Source organism: Euprymna scolopes, chromosome 29, assembly GCF_053919585.1.
Source record: "Euprymna scolopes isolate OS-2025 chromosome 29, ASM5391958v1, whole genome shotgun sequence".
NCBI classification, from domain to species: domain Eukaryota; kingdom Metazoa; phylum Mollusca; class Cephalopoda; order Sepiida; family Sepiolidae; genus Euprymna; species Euprymna scolopes.
In genome coordinates this window covers 74,859,030-74,872,275 of record NC_136510.1, presented here as the reverse complement: position 1 = coordinate 74,872,275, position 13,246 = coordinate 74,859,030, and the positions used below count along the sequence as shown (strand labels likewise).

General features: G+C 31.5%; 1 protein-coding gene across 6 annotated transcripts in view; it reads left to right on the top strand.

Annotated features, from left to right (window-relative positions):
• The window catches only part of LOC145252724 (uncharacterized), a 104,011-nt gene that overhangs the window by 33,719 nt on the left and 57,046 nt on the right, over positions 1–13,246 (top strand). For all 6 annotated transcript variants that reach the window (XM_080112575.1, XM_080112574.1, XM_080112573.1 and 3 more), the window contains exons 3-4: positions 9,430–9,542; positions 12,215–12,293. In XM_080112575.1, coding sequence (XP_079968701.1) covers positions 9,430–9,542; positions 12,215–12,293 — 192 coding nt within the window. The remainder of the gene's footprint in view (positions 1–9,429; positions 9,543–12,214; positions 12,294–13,246) is intronic.

Sequence of the window (13,246 nt, the reverse complement as noted above, 5' to 3'; positions counted from 1 at the left end):
TAGAGAAGACTAATGACTCAAAAACAAATATTCTTGTCCAAAAATCAATGTAGATATTTCAAACCCTTTAAGAACATCATTGGGACTTTAAGGAACACTCACACTCATAGATTTAAAGTGATAGTGAAAATTGGAAAACAAATGGAGACCTTTCAGGAGATAGCTCCTTGTTGAAGTAAGCTGGATTGGCCCAATTAATTTTGATATTCACAAAATTAAAATAAAGCTGTCAACTTTGCAATTTTATCAGCCTTAGTGAAACTTATTCTATTTCATGTGTATTTTAATGAAGGATAGAATTCACTGCAGTAATTTATGATCTTAATTCAGAATCTTTATAGTTTCATATTAAATTTTTGTGTAAGATGGGGATAACTTGGATTATTCAGACAACTTTTCCCATCTCAGATGTTTTCATGTTTTGAATGAGGTATCTTCCGATCTCCATCTGATATGCTTGTTGATATTTTCCAAAAATATTTTATTTTGTATATAAAGTGCTTATAGCAAGTAAGCTACGCAAAAACATTTGCTTCATTCCGCAAAGGAATTTCTCAAGACAACCGTAAATTAATATTCTACCATCTTTTGTATAAGCAAATAATTTTACACTTGCATCTTACCTATTACACCTACTAGTTTTTATTGGCTATACAAAACACTGCTACACATCTGCTCCCATTCCTGTCAAAGTTTGATTTCTAATTCTTTGACCTCCTTTTCTCAAGTAGGTTAAATTGACCTTGTTTACATTATCTATGGTAATTATTTTTTGGTTCAATTTACTTTTAAAAAAAAAACAGATAGTTCAAAATAAGGTTTGTCTATAGATTGTAGCCGTTTTGCATTTGCAGTTAGTAAATGTTAAACATTTCTAGTTTCTTGCTCAGGCATAATCTGCATGGATTATCTAAAAATCTATATATCTTAGTTCACTATAAATTTTATACTTTACTACCAGCCACGGACTGCTATCAATAGTTGGCAAATATGGTTAGATAGTGATGATTATTTTTTTTATTAAATATACTTTTTGTGGTTATAACATTTTTTGTTTTTAATCTTATGCAGTTTATCCTGTGTAGTTTTTTTTATTATTTGGTTTTTAGTAGTATTTTTTGATGGCTTGGTATGTTTATTCTTTTTTTTGTAATTAATATTGGAATGAGCAATTCATACTTATTTTGCAGTTTCATTCTCCTCATCCCCACCTCAGTTTTACATTTTTATATGAACCATTGCCATTTAGAATAGCATCAATCTTGTTGAAACTACAGATGTGTGTACACTAGCTGAAGTATCTGTAAATACAAGATTTCTTTAAAAAAATTGTCCGATTTTGTTTCAGATCTGAAAACAGGTTGTCTTTTTAACATACTTATATAGTTTATAAGTTCTCTGAAAGGATGTCTCTGCACAGATTTAAACTCGTTCAATTATCTAAAGTTTTCAGATTCTTATAAAAGTAAAAAATATATTATTGAAAATTCAAATATTTTAGTGGTTTTTTTTTTTTGGGTTTTTTTTTTAAATAGATTAATGTTTTGTCTCCAAAGTAAATAATTAGTTTGATTGGCTAGAAGGAACACTAAAAAATTAGTTTCTAATCTTATTTTTATATACATTTAATTTAACAATGTGTTTAAAAAGATTCAACAACTTCTAATATCTGTGCATTGGATTGAAGGTGCTTATTCCAAATCTGTGGTTGATTTGACTCTTAAATCAACTGTTTTATTGTGATGCCATGATATTTATATATCTTTGCTTGTGCATATGCGAATGACAGTAACAGACTTGAAGCCTTAGACTCGAGTTTGCCCTCATTTTGGCTCATCAGTAAAACACTTATGGGCCAGAGATTTGCCCCAGTTATTGATGGTAGCTGCCCAGGTTTTCAACTAACACATTTGTACCAGTTGGATAGTGGAGGCATGAGTAGAATGTTTTGGATCAATTCTCTTGCTTAGCAATGATGAGAATAACAAAATTCCTGAAGACATTACTACAGCAGTGCAAAGGAATTACAGGTTCATTATTGGCACTCTGTCAATGCAGAATTCTATGAAGTGTAATTGTTGAATACTTTGAGTTTCTGTTGGTTGGTAACACTCATCAGCTATGTTTCAGTACCTTGAAGAAGAATAGTCCAAACAATCACTTAGTAACCACAATTCTCCCATGTCTTATAGGCATTGCTGCAGGTGCACAAAAATAAAATTTGCAGCATCAATGCAGTATATTGACCTCCACCATTCCTTGACCAGACAGTACCACTGTGTGCCAAGATAGAGGAAGATCTCCACATCTAAATCAACTCCCTTTCCCCTCCTCTGTATGATCCGACTTCTATTAACCGCTATTGAACCTTGAATAACAATATCATCTACGTAAACCAGGTCTATTCATGCTCCCTTTTCACAGCAATATTCTGTTGATTTATGTTGAAAACATAGCTGCTGATGTAATTAAAACTGGCTTCAGAAAGTGCCTAACTCTCATCAAAGGTCTTCAATTTCTTGCCATACACAAAACCTGAGCTCAAGCTGATAAGATTTTTATAATAGTCACTTTATGGAGATGCCTTCCGCCTACATTATGTAGAGATCGATCAACTGATATAAAAACAATGAAACTGATTTCTGATGGGCCCGTTACTGCTCAAGAGTGCACAAAGGCTAAATATTGGTCAGTGCAGCCTCTACCTGAACATAAGTTATCCTAAGGACACATGCAAACCTTACGTACCAAGTGAAATTACATTAGCAATGAAACTGCAAATGCCGTTGCTGCATTGTAAATTCAGATTGATGCTTCTTTGGTTTAAACACAGCTTTCTGTCACTTTTCTTGAAGAATGGTAGCAAAATCGCTTCACCTTAACCATCTGGAAAGTTTTCATTTAAACAGCAGTGAGGACACAATGAAGTCATGCAGAAATGCTTTCTGGTGTCTAAACTCTGCAGACACCTTTTAACTATCCATGCATATCACATGTGCAACATTTTATTTTTTGAGATGACGAATGGTAAAAGAGAAAGAGATTAGACTTGATAAAAGGTAGACAAGGTTACTCAGTGAAAAGTCATAAATATATGCATGCCAATGCATTACTATCGCCATGGCAAATAAAAAAGAAAAAAAATTTTCTCATGAAGATTCTGAATCAAAATATCACATTTGATTTTAATAAATAAATGTTTATTTATTGAAAGATATTCTGCACTTGTTTGGCTTTAAAATATTGATGTGTGTGTGTGTGTGTGTGATTTTAAAAATGACTGAATTTCTTTAAACTATAAACAGAAAGATGGTTATATTGATCCAGTGTTATGATCAAGTTTAATCACCAGGTGTTAAAGTTAGAATAAATTTTATAAAAAGGGTTGGTATACCTGTACTGGCTAATGGAGGTATGCTCCTGTTGGTCTTAAAATGATATACTGGTCATTTTATACATTCACTGTGCAACACTGATTTTATTAAACAGGTTGGTTGTGAGAGTAAAATCTCGGTGCTATAATCAGGTCTTAAACCAACCTGTCACTGGATTCCCTACAATGGCCTACAAATGCAGTAGAGGACTATTATTCACAGAGGAAACTTGCATGTTCTCATATTTAAACAGAAATCCGTGTTTGCTTCAAGAATCTGATGGCTTCTTAAATTTTTGTGGACTGCTTGTGAATTCAATATCCTCCTAGAAGTTTCTTCCTTAGGTGTATTTAGTTTAGTTGATGTCTTCAGCAGATTATACACAGCTGATGGACTGCCTATATATCACCAACTGCATTTCTTTGATTGGCTAAATTGAAGATCTACATAAAACACATGATGCAGCCAATTCATTTCTTTCTTTCCTAATATGGTGTGTGTGTGTATATATATATATATATATATATATATTATTGTTAGCAGAAGAATACACATTGCAAAACTGGTAAAATTGATTTCCTAAACAGAATGGTTCTGAAATAATTGTGCTCTTACAAAGATGAAACTTGAGATATAATGATATTGAACCTTATGTATAGAATCCTTATTTCGATTTTTATTAATAATTCACTACATGATTTTGATTTTATAAAATGTCTGAAACTTAAGTCTTAAACTTTGAGTTTTAAAAAATTCAAATTCAGGGTAACTTTCTTCATTGGTGTCTAATGACCATGGATTAAATTTGATGCAAATCTCTAATGTTTAAATTTTAATATGGAAGTTTATACCTAAATTATGCATTCCTTTTTAAATACTGTAAAGAAACTGAAATTTGGGAAATATTTATGAACTGATAAAATTTCACACAAATCCAAGACATTGCATTTTCTCATGGGATTTCCACACCCTTTTTTACCTTTTTTTTTTTTTTTTCATGTAACAATAAAACTACAGCATTTTTTTTTTTTTTTTTTTTTTTTTTTGACACTGCACCTGTTTCAAAATTTATGCTGAGCAGTTTATTAGCTTAGGAGTAGATCCTGTACATAACTTTACATAGAGATGAAAGTTTAGGAAAGGTGATTTCAAAGGTTGCCTATCAGAACGTTTTTAAAATGGTGAATTAATTGTTGTCCAAGTTTCTCTGACACATATCTTTTAAAAAAAATGTACCTTAACCTGACTAGGCTGAAAGCAATATCGAAGAGCGAGTGGGCATCTGTATTTCTCTACATTAGTGCAAATTTTTTTTTTTCTATTATGAATTTTTTAACAATGCATGTAATGGTTTAGTTGGAACCACCTCTGTGTGAGTTAGTATGATCCCCTTTAAGTTGTTACAGCAAACACTGCTTGATAATTAGGATATTGATTTATGAAATTGTGCACTTGTCACCAAGTTGGTTAAAAACAAAATTGTTTACAAATAATATTAATGCACCAATCAACAGCTGCTGATTGATGCTAGCATTTTCTTGTGTGTATATCCTCATATTCAGTTTAACATCTGTTTTACATCTTGGTATGTGTTGGTCAGCTTTTCAAAATTAACTTCCAAATTAACCTTTTTCCAGCCCGACCTCTTTTCCTCGTGTTCATTTTTATCACTCCCACCCATGTTTTCTTTGGTTTTCCCTTGTGAACTGAATCTGTCACCTCGATGTTTTTTTGTTTTTTTTTTGTCTACTAACTCATGAACTATTATTCATTCTTTCAATGTGGCCATACCATCAAAGTCTCCTCCTATTATATACGCATTTATCCAGATTTAATCTTCCTCAGAGGTCAACAGGTCTAAACCTGTTTTTAAAACTCTGACTGCCACACAGATACTTATATATTTCAAAGTGAGTGTGATTGGCCTAATGGATGGTGGATTCTTGTCATTATTCACATATTGGTATTGAAGAAAATTACAAATTTGAGTCCTCCATGATTAATAGGTAAAAATAGCAACTTGTGTTCAACGAATTGCTTATAATAGATAGCCTTTTCGTGCATTAAATAATCATTAAATGATCAATTTGTTGTAAAAACAAAATCCGATCCAGTATTTGTTACAGATATTTTGGAACTTATACTAGAATCGTCTGCAAAGGCTCAAAATCAAAATATAAATTCGATTAAGATAAAAAAATTTTGGATGTTCAAAATGCTAGAAAATACAAAAATCTCCTTTTATAGTTGTTACCAAGCAACGCTTTTGCAATGTTACATTATTACAAGTTTTTTTTGTGTGAGGAAATAACATCACTATAACTGATCATGTATGTTAATCGTACTTCAACTTTGTTTTTAACCAAAAATTAACTTAAAAATTGAACAAATCCGTCATGCTGATACCTCCAAGGTTAAATATCCATTTTGTTGTTTTAATACATTAAAATTTCACTAAAGACAATTACTCTTAATTTAATCTCAAGACTCAAAATGATAAACTGCTTCCAGTTGAATTCTAAACTAACTAATATTTTTTAATTATGTTTCATGTAGATTTTCAAGTTTATCTAAAATGTTTATTTAAGAAAAATTAAGTGAATATCATTTAATAAGAACATGTTCCCCCCCCCCCGACTGATGCCTTTATCATGTTTTTGAATAAAAGGTAATGAAGCAATTTCAGTAAAAGCATTAATCACAATTTTGTTATCTTGTAAGTAGCAAAATAAAATCTTTTCACTTCGCCATCTGAAATTTTTTTTTAAATGCTAGATCAGAGGAATAAAATCTCCAAAAAATCGCCAGATTTTTAACTTTGCCATCTGAAAGTTTCGAAAACAAAAAATCTCCAAAAAAGAAAGACACAAGATTTTAATTTTGTACCCTACAAAAACATATGAATATACAAAATAATCTGTGTTTACTCTCTCTCTCTCTAGTTTTGGGATTAGGTTGGAGCGGTTAGCTCTCAAAATTTCGGCCAAATGTTATCAGCTAGTTTTCTGTTTTTCACAGAATGATAATTTTTGTTTTGCCAGAAAAATAATAGAATCAAACCGTATTTATTAAAAATTAATTTAAATGTATTACAAATTAAACATCACAACAATGGCAGATCTAAATATTGAATATTGCCGAAGAAATTCTCCAAATATCAGAAAAATTAAGAATTGTAAAAGTTTAATTTTACAAATATTAATTTTTCTCATATTTGTGGAGTTCTTAAAAAAAGAAGTCCATAAAAAAAGCAAGCAACAAATGTATACGTAAATTAATACATTTTAGAACCATTCTGAAAGGCGAGGTTGGGAAGGTAGGTAAAAGTGGCACCAGTTAAAATGACACAAGTGTATGAAGGGGGAAATAAGCACAAGATGAAACTTTTTGCAAGTTTGGAAAAAATATATAAAGGGAAAACATTTAAGAAGTTTGGCAAATTAAAAATATATATATATATATATTTAACAGTAGATAAGGACCCTTAACTATCCGCTCCAAAAATGAGATTCTGCCTTTCTTAGACAATTAGGTGTGACCACCCCCCAAAAAATATTTTAGAATTGAAAGTAGAGGATCGGTTTTTCCTATAAATTTATATTGAAATGGTTCTTAAAGTCTTGGTCATTCAAACTTTTTTGAACAGGTAATTAATATTTTTTGTCTAACCCTAAGTCCAACCAGCAAAGTCGTAAAACCACACAAAATCACTTTTAAAGGTAAAGCACACACAATTTATCTCTTATAGGAAAAAATGGTTATTAGTCCTGAGTCTTAAATTGTTACAAAGGCCTGGAAATAGTGATGTCACTTTACATTAAATTGGACATCACTTTTTATGTCCACCACCATTCACAATTGATTATATTTTTTTCTGCTCTGAATATTTAAAAAAATAACTTATCCAATTATGCAGAAGAGAAACTTATTTTGCCTTTGTTAACATGTATTTGTTATATATTTGTTTTTTTACCACTTTTTCGAATCTCTGTGGATTGTAAAACAAATCCAAATTGACATGATTTTAGTTACTTGCCTCCCCATGAGGGTATAGTTAGATAAAGATTGGATCTTCATGGGTAGAAGGCACTTTAAAAAAAATTGAGTTGCCTGCTTACTAGTTTCCAACCTTATATTGTAAACCAATCACATGTATTAAAGTTCAATTTCATCAATATAATCAATATTTGTAAAATCGAGTGTACAAGAGTTACTTTCCTTGTATTGTTAGCCAAAATTAATCATAGAACTGTTACCTATTTTGGCCATTTAAACCCCTGGCCTGATGTAAAGTATTAAGTTAAAACAGCCAAACCACATTATTTCATGATACGATGCCTTAATTTTTTAAAATTTGGTACCATTTAAAACCCCTAATTAGACACAAGTATGAATTTTAAGAGAAAAATAAAAAAAAAATATTAGCCCCTAAAGGTATGTTTTTCACCCCTAAAACACCCTGAGGCTTAAGCCCCAGAATTTTCCCAGGGTCAAATGTTACATTTCCAGATGTATATCCATGTGATCTTGCTTTTGGGTAATTTTCAGCAAAATTTAATAGTCTGAAAAAATTTTGTCCCGAAAAGTGCTATTTTGGGTCATTTTGACCTCTTGGGGATGCAACCAGAAGTTTTATCAAAAATCCAAGAATGTTACATTTCCTCCCTTGGGTAGTTGTAACTTCATGTAAAATTTCAAAAAAAATGTCATGACTAGTTATTGAGAATTTGGGGAATTCTAAGGTCCAAATCCGATTAAGTCAGTGAACCAATTAAACAAATGTTACAAATGCAAATTTTAAAATTAAAAATACATACTTTTTATTTACAAAACTTATTTGTCAAATGTATAAATGAACGCAAGAAAAATGTTTTAAAGCATATTTTTGTTTTGCATTAAAATATTTATTAAAATAAACTCTCAAAAATATCTGGCCAGAGGTCAAATATTTTTGTTCATCACTACACACACACACAAGATAATTCCTGGGAGTATGGTATCATGTCGACAGAAGATACTAACAAAGGGAAGTAATGTTTGTGGTGATGGTATTGTAACAAATAAACATGTACTACACTAACCCTTAAAAGGTTGGTAATGACTGAAAGGATGGTTTCATGATCAAGGAATAGATACTACACTCCTGTCAATTGAGCACTGAAATATAGGAAACTGAATTGAGCATTAAAAAAAAATAGAACAACAATACATTAATAGAATTCATATTATAATGTCAATTTCAGACAGATGGTGATAGTGTAATTAAGTTCTAAATGATCGAATGTGCTATTTATTTAGTTTACAAAGCAGGCCGGCTTTTGTACCAAAGATTCCATTTTAGTTTTATTGGAGAAAGTTTTCTTTTCCCCTATAAAACGATTTAGATCTCTTTCTATAAATAAAACCGCTAACTCCATTGGAAATTGTATTGATATCAGATACATAATAAACTACTAGAATGAATGCAGTTCATTAATCCTTGTTAATGTTGAACTTTTTTTTTTTTTTTTTATTCTTGTGCAAATGGTGTTCAGTTATTGGAGAAATCTTTAGTTGTATGGAAGCAAATGCCATCATTTGATTCAGATTATTTCTCCCCTATCTCCGGAGCTTTTTCATTGTACACCACCTGTGTACCAATTACATTAATATAGTCAATCTGGCAGTCTATGATTTCTAAACTGCAATGAATTTATTGTGATTACAACTAAAAATGGGAAGATGGAATACCTGACTAGAGAAAGGGGTTAACCTCGATTTAACTATTTTCAATTTGCAAGAGAACAGTGTTTTAAAGAATCCTGCACTAATTGTCTCACATCTGACTTGAACTGACTAAAAGTTTGTGGCTAGGTAGCTGTCTGTTTCAAAATAGGAAATGCATTAATACTTTTCCAAACAGTGAAAACATTGCAATTATCTTAATAGGAATTGACACCAAACCCATAGACTACACTATTAACCTTTTTATGAAGTCACTCCCTATAATGTTATCATTGCTCTTTCTCTCTACAATAATGTTATATTGAAAGTATTTTTGTATTTTTCTTTGTAGGTCATCCCTCTTGCTTAAAATTCTCCACTGATCTGACATCGAAAGTAAAGACGTTGCGGTGGCAATGCATAGAATGTAAAATGTGTTCATTTTGTGGAAAATCAGGAAAAGAGGTTTGTTTCCTTGCAAAGTTCCTATTTCTTAATTGCTACAATTTTTATTTTTAAGTGAAAGCTTGGAAATTTCAACTGGCAAGTTTTCAAAAACAATTGGGTTGATTTCTTTTTCTCCACACGAAGATACTTGATGTGTTTGGGAGTGTTCTTACATAGGTTTTGTATTGGAATGCATCTCATAAGTATCAAAAATCATTAATTGAAAAATCCTGTTAAAGAAGTCAGATTTCAATTAAAGTTAACACTTTTATACAACCTAACATCACAAGTGCATTTGAGAAATTTTATCACCGCACAAGCAGAAAGGCCCAGCCTATAAAATCAACTGTAGATTCTTTGATAAGACAGGAGCATGTTCAGAATGAATGTTTCATTTTAGAGCACAGTTGCATCATGATACTTGACTCTTGCATTTTAAACTTTAAGTGAAGTCATTATTTACAGATAATTTTATAAAATCAACGGTACATTCTCTGCAGTGCAATGTCAAGGTGGAATGATAAATTTGTTGCTCTAAAGAAAACACTAAAAACAGCTTTATTTTAAAACTTTTATTGAAAAAAATTAATTCGGGTAATTTGATTATGTAGTAGGCTGGCTTTAGTGTTGTGGGAGGTCATGTTGGTGATGTTCTCAACGTATGATCAAACGAAGTAGTCCAGCGGGTTCAGGTCTTAAACAAAGTGAGATAATGGTACAAAGTCGTAGCACTCCTTCTGAAGCTAAGCCTGGGTCACTTTGGACTTGTGGGCTGGCACAGTCCTGCTGCCACACCCAGGGTCTGCCTCTAGCCACCTGATTGCTCAAAGAGATCACTATGGTGTTGACTTTCAAGCCGACTTCGAAGATGCGAGGTGGCATGATGTGGCCGTCACTTGAAACTACACCAAAGACCATAATCGTGGGTCGTCTGATGTGTTGAGCTGTGCTCTCAAGCATTAAACCGTCCAGATTTGCATTTTGAAGGTGGTGGCAATGGTCCTGTTGTCATAACTTGGATCAGTAAAGAGCGTTAGTTGTACAGCGATGCATCTCTGATCTCACTTGTTGAACATTGTGTCACTTTCAGGCATGATAGAAGGCTCCTATCGCTCTTGGGATTTATACACAACTGGCCAACTAGTAGATGGTCTACAACAAAAAAAGAAAATCTGTTTTCATCAAATAGAAATGCAATCATGTTGTCTTTTCTAGAGCTGCAATTTTATCGTTCCACCCTATATTGTGAACTGTCACTGTGGGGAAGCATGTGAACTACCTCCTATTACATTGCAGGGGATGGGGGGAGCAATCAATCAATCAGTCGATTTTGATTTTTAAAAAAAATGGGTGATTTCACCGATTTTGATGATAAAATATGTGATGGTGGAACATTTGTTGATCCTCATTCAATCCCGGGCAATGTCAGGTCTCCCTGCTAGTATTATATATATTGTATGATATATATATACTTATATCATATGTGACCTTGTCTGTCTGTGTGCAAAACAATCTCTACCAAACTAATGTCAATTTTTGGTGTACAGACTTGAAACTTTATATATGGGAGATTTGAACCTATGGAACAAATTCAATTTGGTTTTTAGCTAGGAAAAATAGCTACTAGTGAGTCAAAATTGAAAAATTTGAACTTGGCAGATATAAGTCAACTAAACTAACTTACTTCTATACACAAATATACATTTATACTTTTTTAAGAACATTATTTTTTAGGTTTTTATATGCATATAACGAATAATGCTAGAAAGCATTAAGTTTTTATATTTTATTTTGCTAGAGAGCAAAATGTTTTGGTTTCAATTCTAGCTGAATGTTTTTATGTTTTTTTTACTTTGAAATCACTACTCTATATATTGAGTGCAATATAATAAGCAAGAGTATTGGCTTGATAATAATAAAAAATCTGCATAAATTAAAATATATTTAAGCATATTTTATGGCCAGGTGGCCTGCTAGTATATTATAAAAGTGACCTTGTCTGTTTGAGAAACAGTCTCTACCAAACTACTCTATCAATTTTTGGTCTAAAGACTTGAACTTGGGTATTCAGACCTGTGGAACACATTCAATTTGATTTTTAGCCGGTAAAAATAGCTGCTAAGGAGGTAAAAATTGGAACTTGGTGGGTATAAGTCAGCATAATGTGTATTCTCTATGGATATACAAATGTACATTTATATGTTCAATTGTATTATTTTTTTAAGTTTGGATATCCATGTGTCCTTAGGTGATATGGTAGCGAATATCACTGGAGAGCTAAATGTTTTGGTTTTGATTCTACCTGGTGGTATTCAAATCACTTTTTGCTTTTACTTTTGAACTCACTACTATATATTGGGTACAATATAAATAATCAATAAATAATTGGCTCTATCATAATAAATATGAATGCTGGCTAGCCTGCTAGTTTTGTATAATTTTTAGATGAGGGATTTCAGGCTATGCAAAATTTACCAAAAATGGTACCCATATAACCAAAAAACGTTTGGAGATTGAGTCATATTCGTTCAGCAAAACATTGTTGTTTATTTCTGTTTTTAAATAAACTATCTCAATAGTTTTCAATTTTATATTTAGTATTTTAAACTTTTAAAATTTTTGTTTTTATTTATTTTAGACAAAACTTCAGTGATCTTTTATTATTATAGATTTGAATGTTTTAATTTCAGGATATGTTGTTCTGTGATTCCTGTGACAGAGGCTTTCATATGGAATGCTGTGATCCACCTCTGTCCAGAGCCCCAAAAGGTGAGCATTTGTTGTAAAAAACTGAAATCAACATGCAGCTTTGGTTATTCATACAAGATTCATTTCAATATACTTCATTTTAATGAGATAGCGCAGTAGAGATCAAGCTAGATTTTTCTTTTAATAGAAAATTAATTAAAAATCAAATTTTGACAATGTAAAAACAGATGAAAATGCGATTTGATAATAGGGGGGAAAAAATTTGTATTTCATACAAAAATTAAAAGCTTATTAGGAAGTGGCGTTTTTTTGGGCGGGGGATCTTTAATTAGCAATACACATGAAAAACTTGAAATAGCTTGAAATATTTCAATATTGGTATCTATAGAAAGAGCTTGATGAGCCAAGAAAATCTTTTTAAATCCAATTAAAATTAAGAAAGTTATGACTATTTTTGTGCCTCACACGTTTGGATAGTTTTCCCTCTTTAAGACCATACGTGTTTTGTCACATTTTTTACTCTACTTTTTCAGTAAAAATGCTGTATCTTTGTTAAAACAGAAGATTAAGCATTGAAATTTACCATATAAGTATTTTTGTGCTAGGAATTAGAATATGCTACTGAAAATCTCCAAAAATTAATGGTTTCCAAATAATCTGCAGTAAATGCACATAAATAAGCTGCAATTCCTTAAAAATGCCATGTATCCATTAAAAAAGAAGTTCAAGAACTCAAAGCTGAATTGTAATGCATAAAATAAAATAAAAAGTTTTAGTAGGTGAGGATGAGGCGAAGTTGGAAATTAAAGTGTGAAAAAAAAAGTGTGCGACTTTAACCATTGATTGACTCACCGCGAGATACTAACGGAAACACGTTTGACTTTATTTAATTACTTAGATTTGGCAGGTGCACGTTTTAATGACTTAATGAGGTCAACTTTGACTGCGGGATAGTATTTCATTTACTACAGGAATACTTTTATTTTTATTTTCCCAAAATGTTGGGTGGGAGG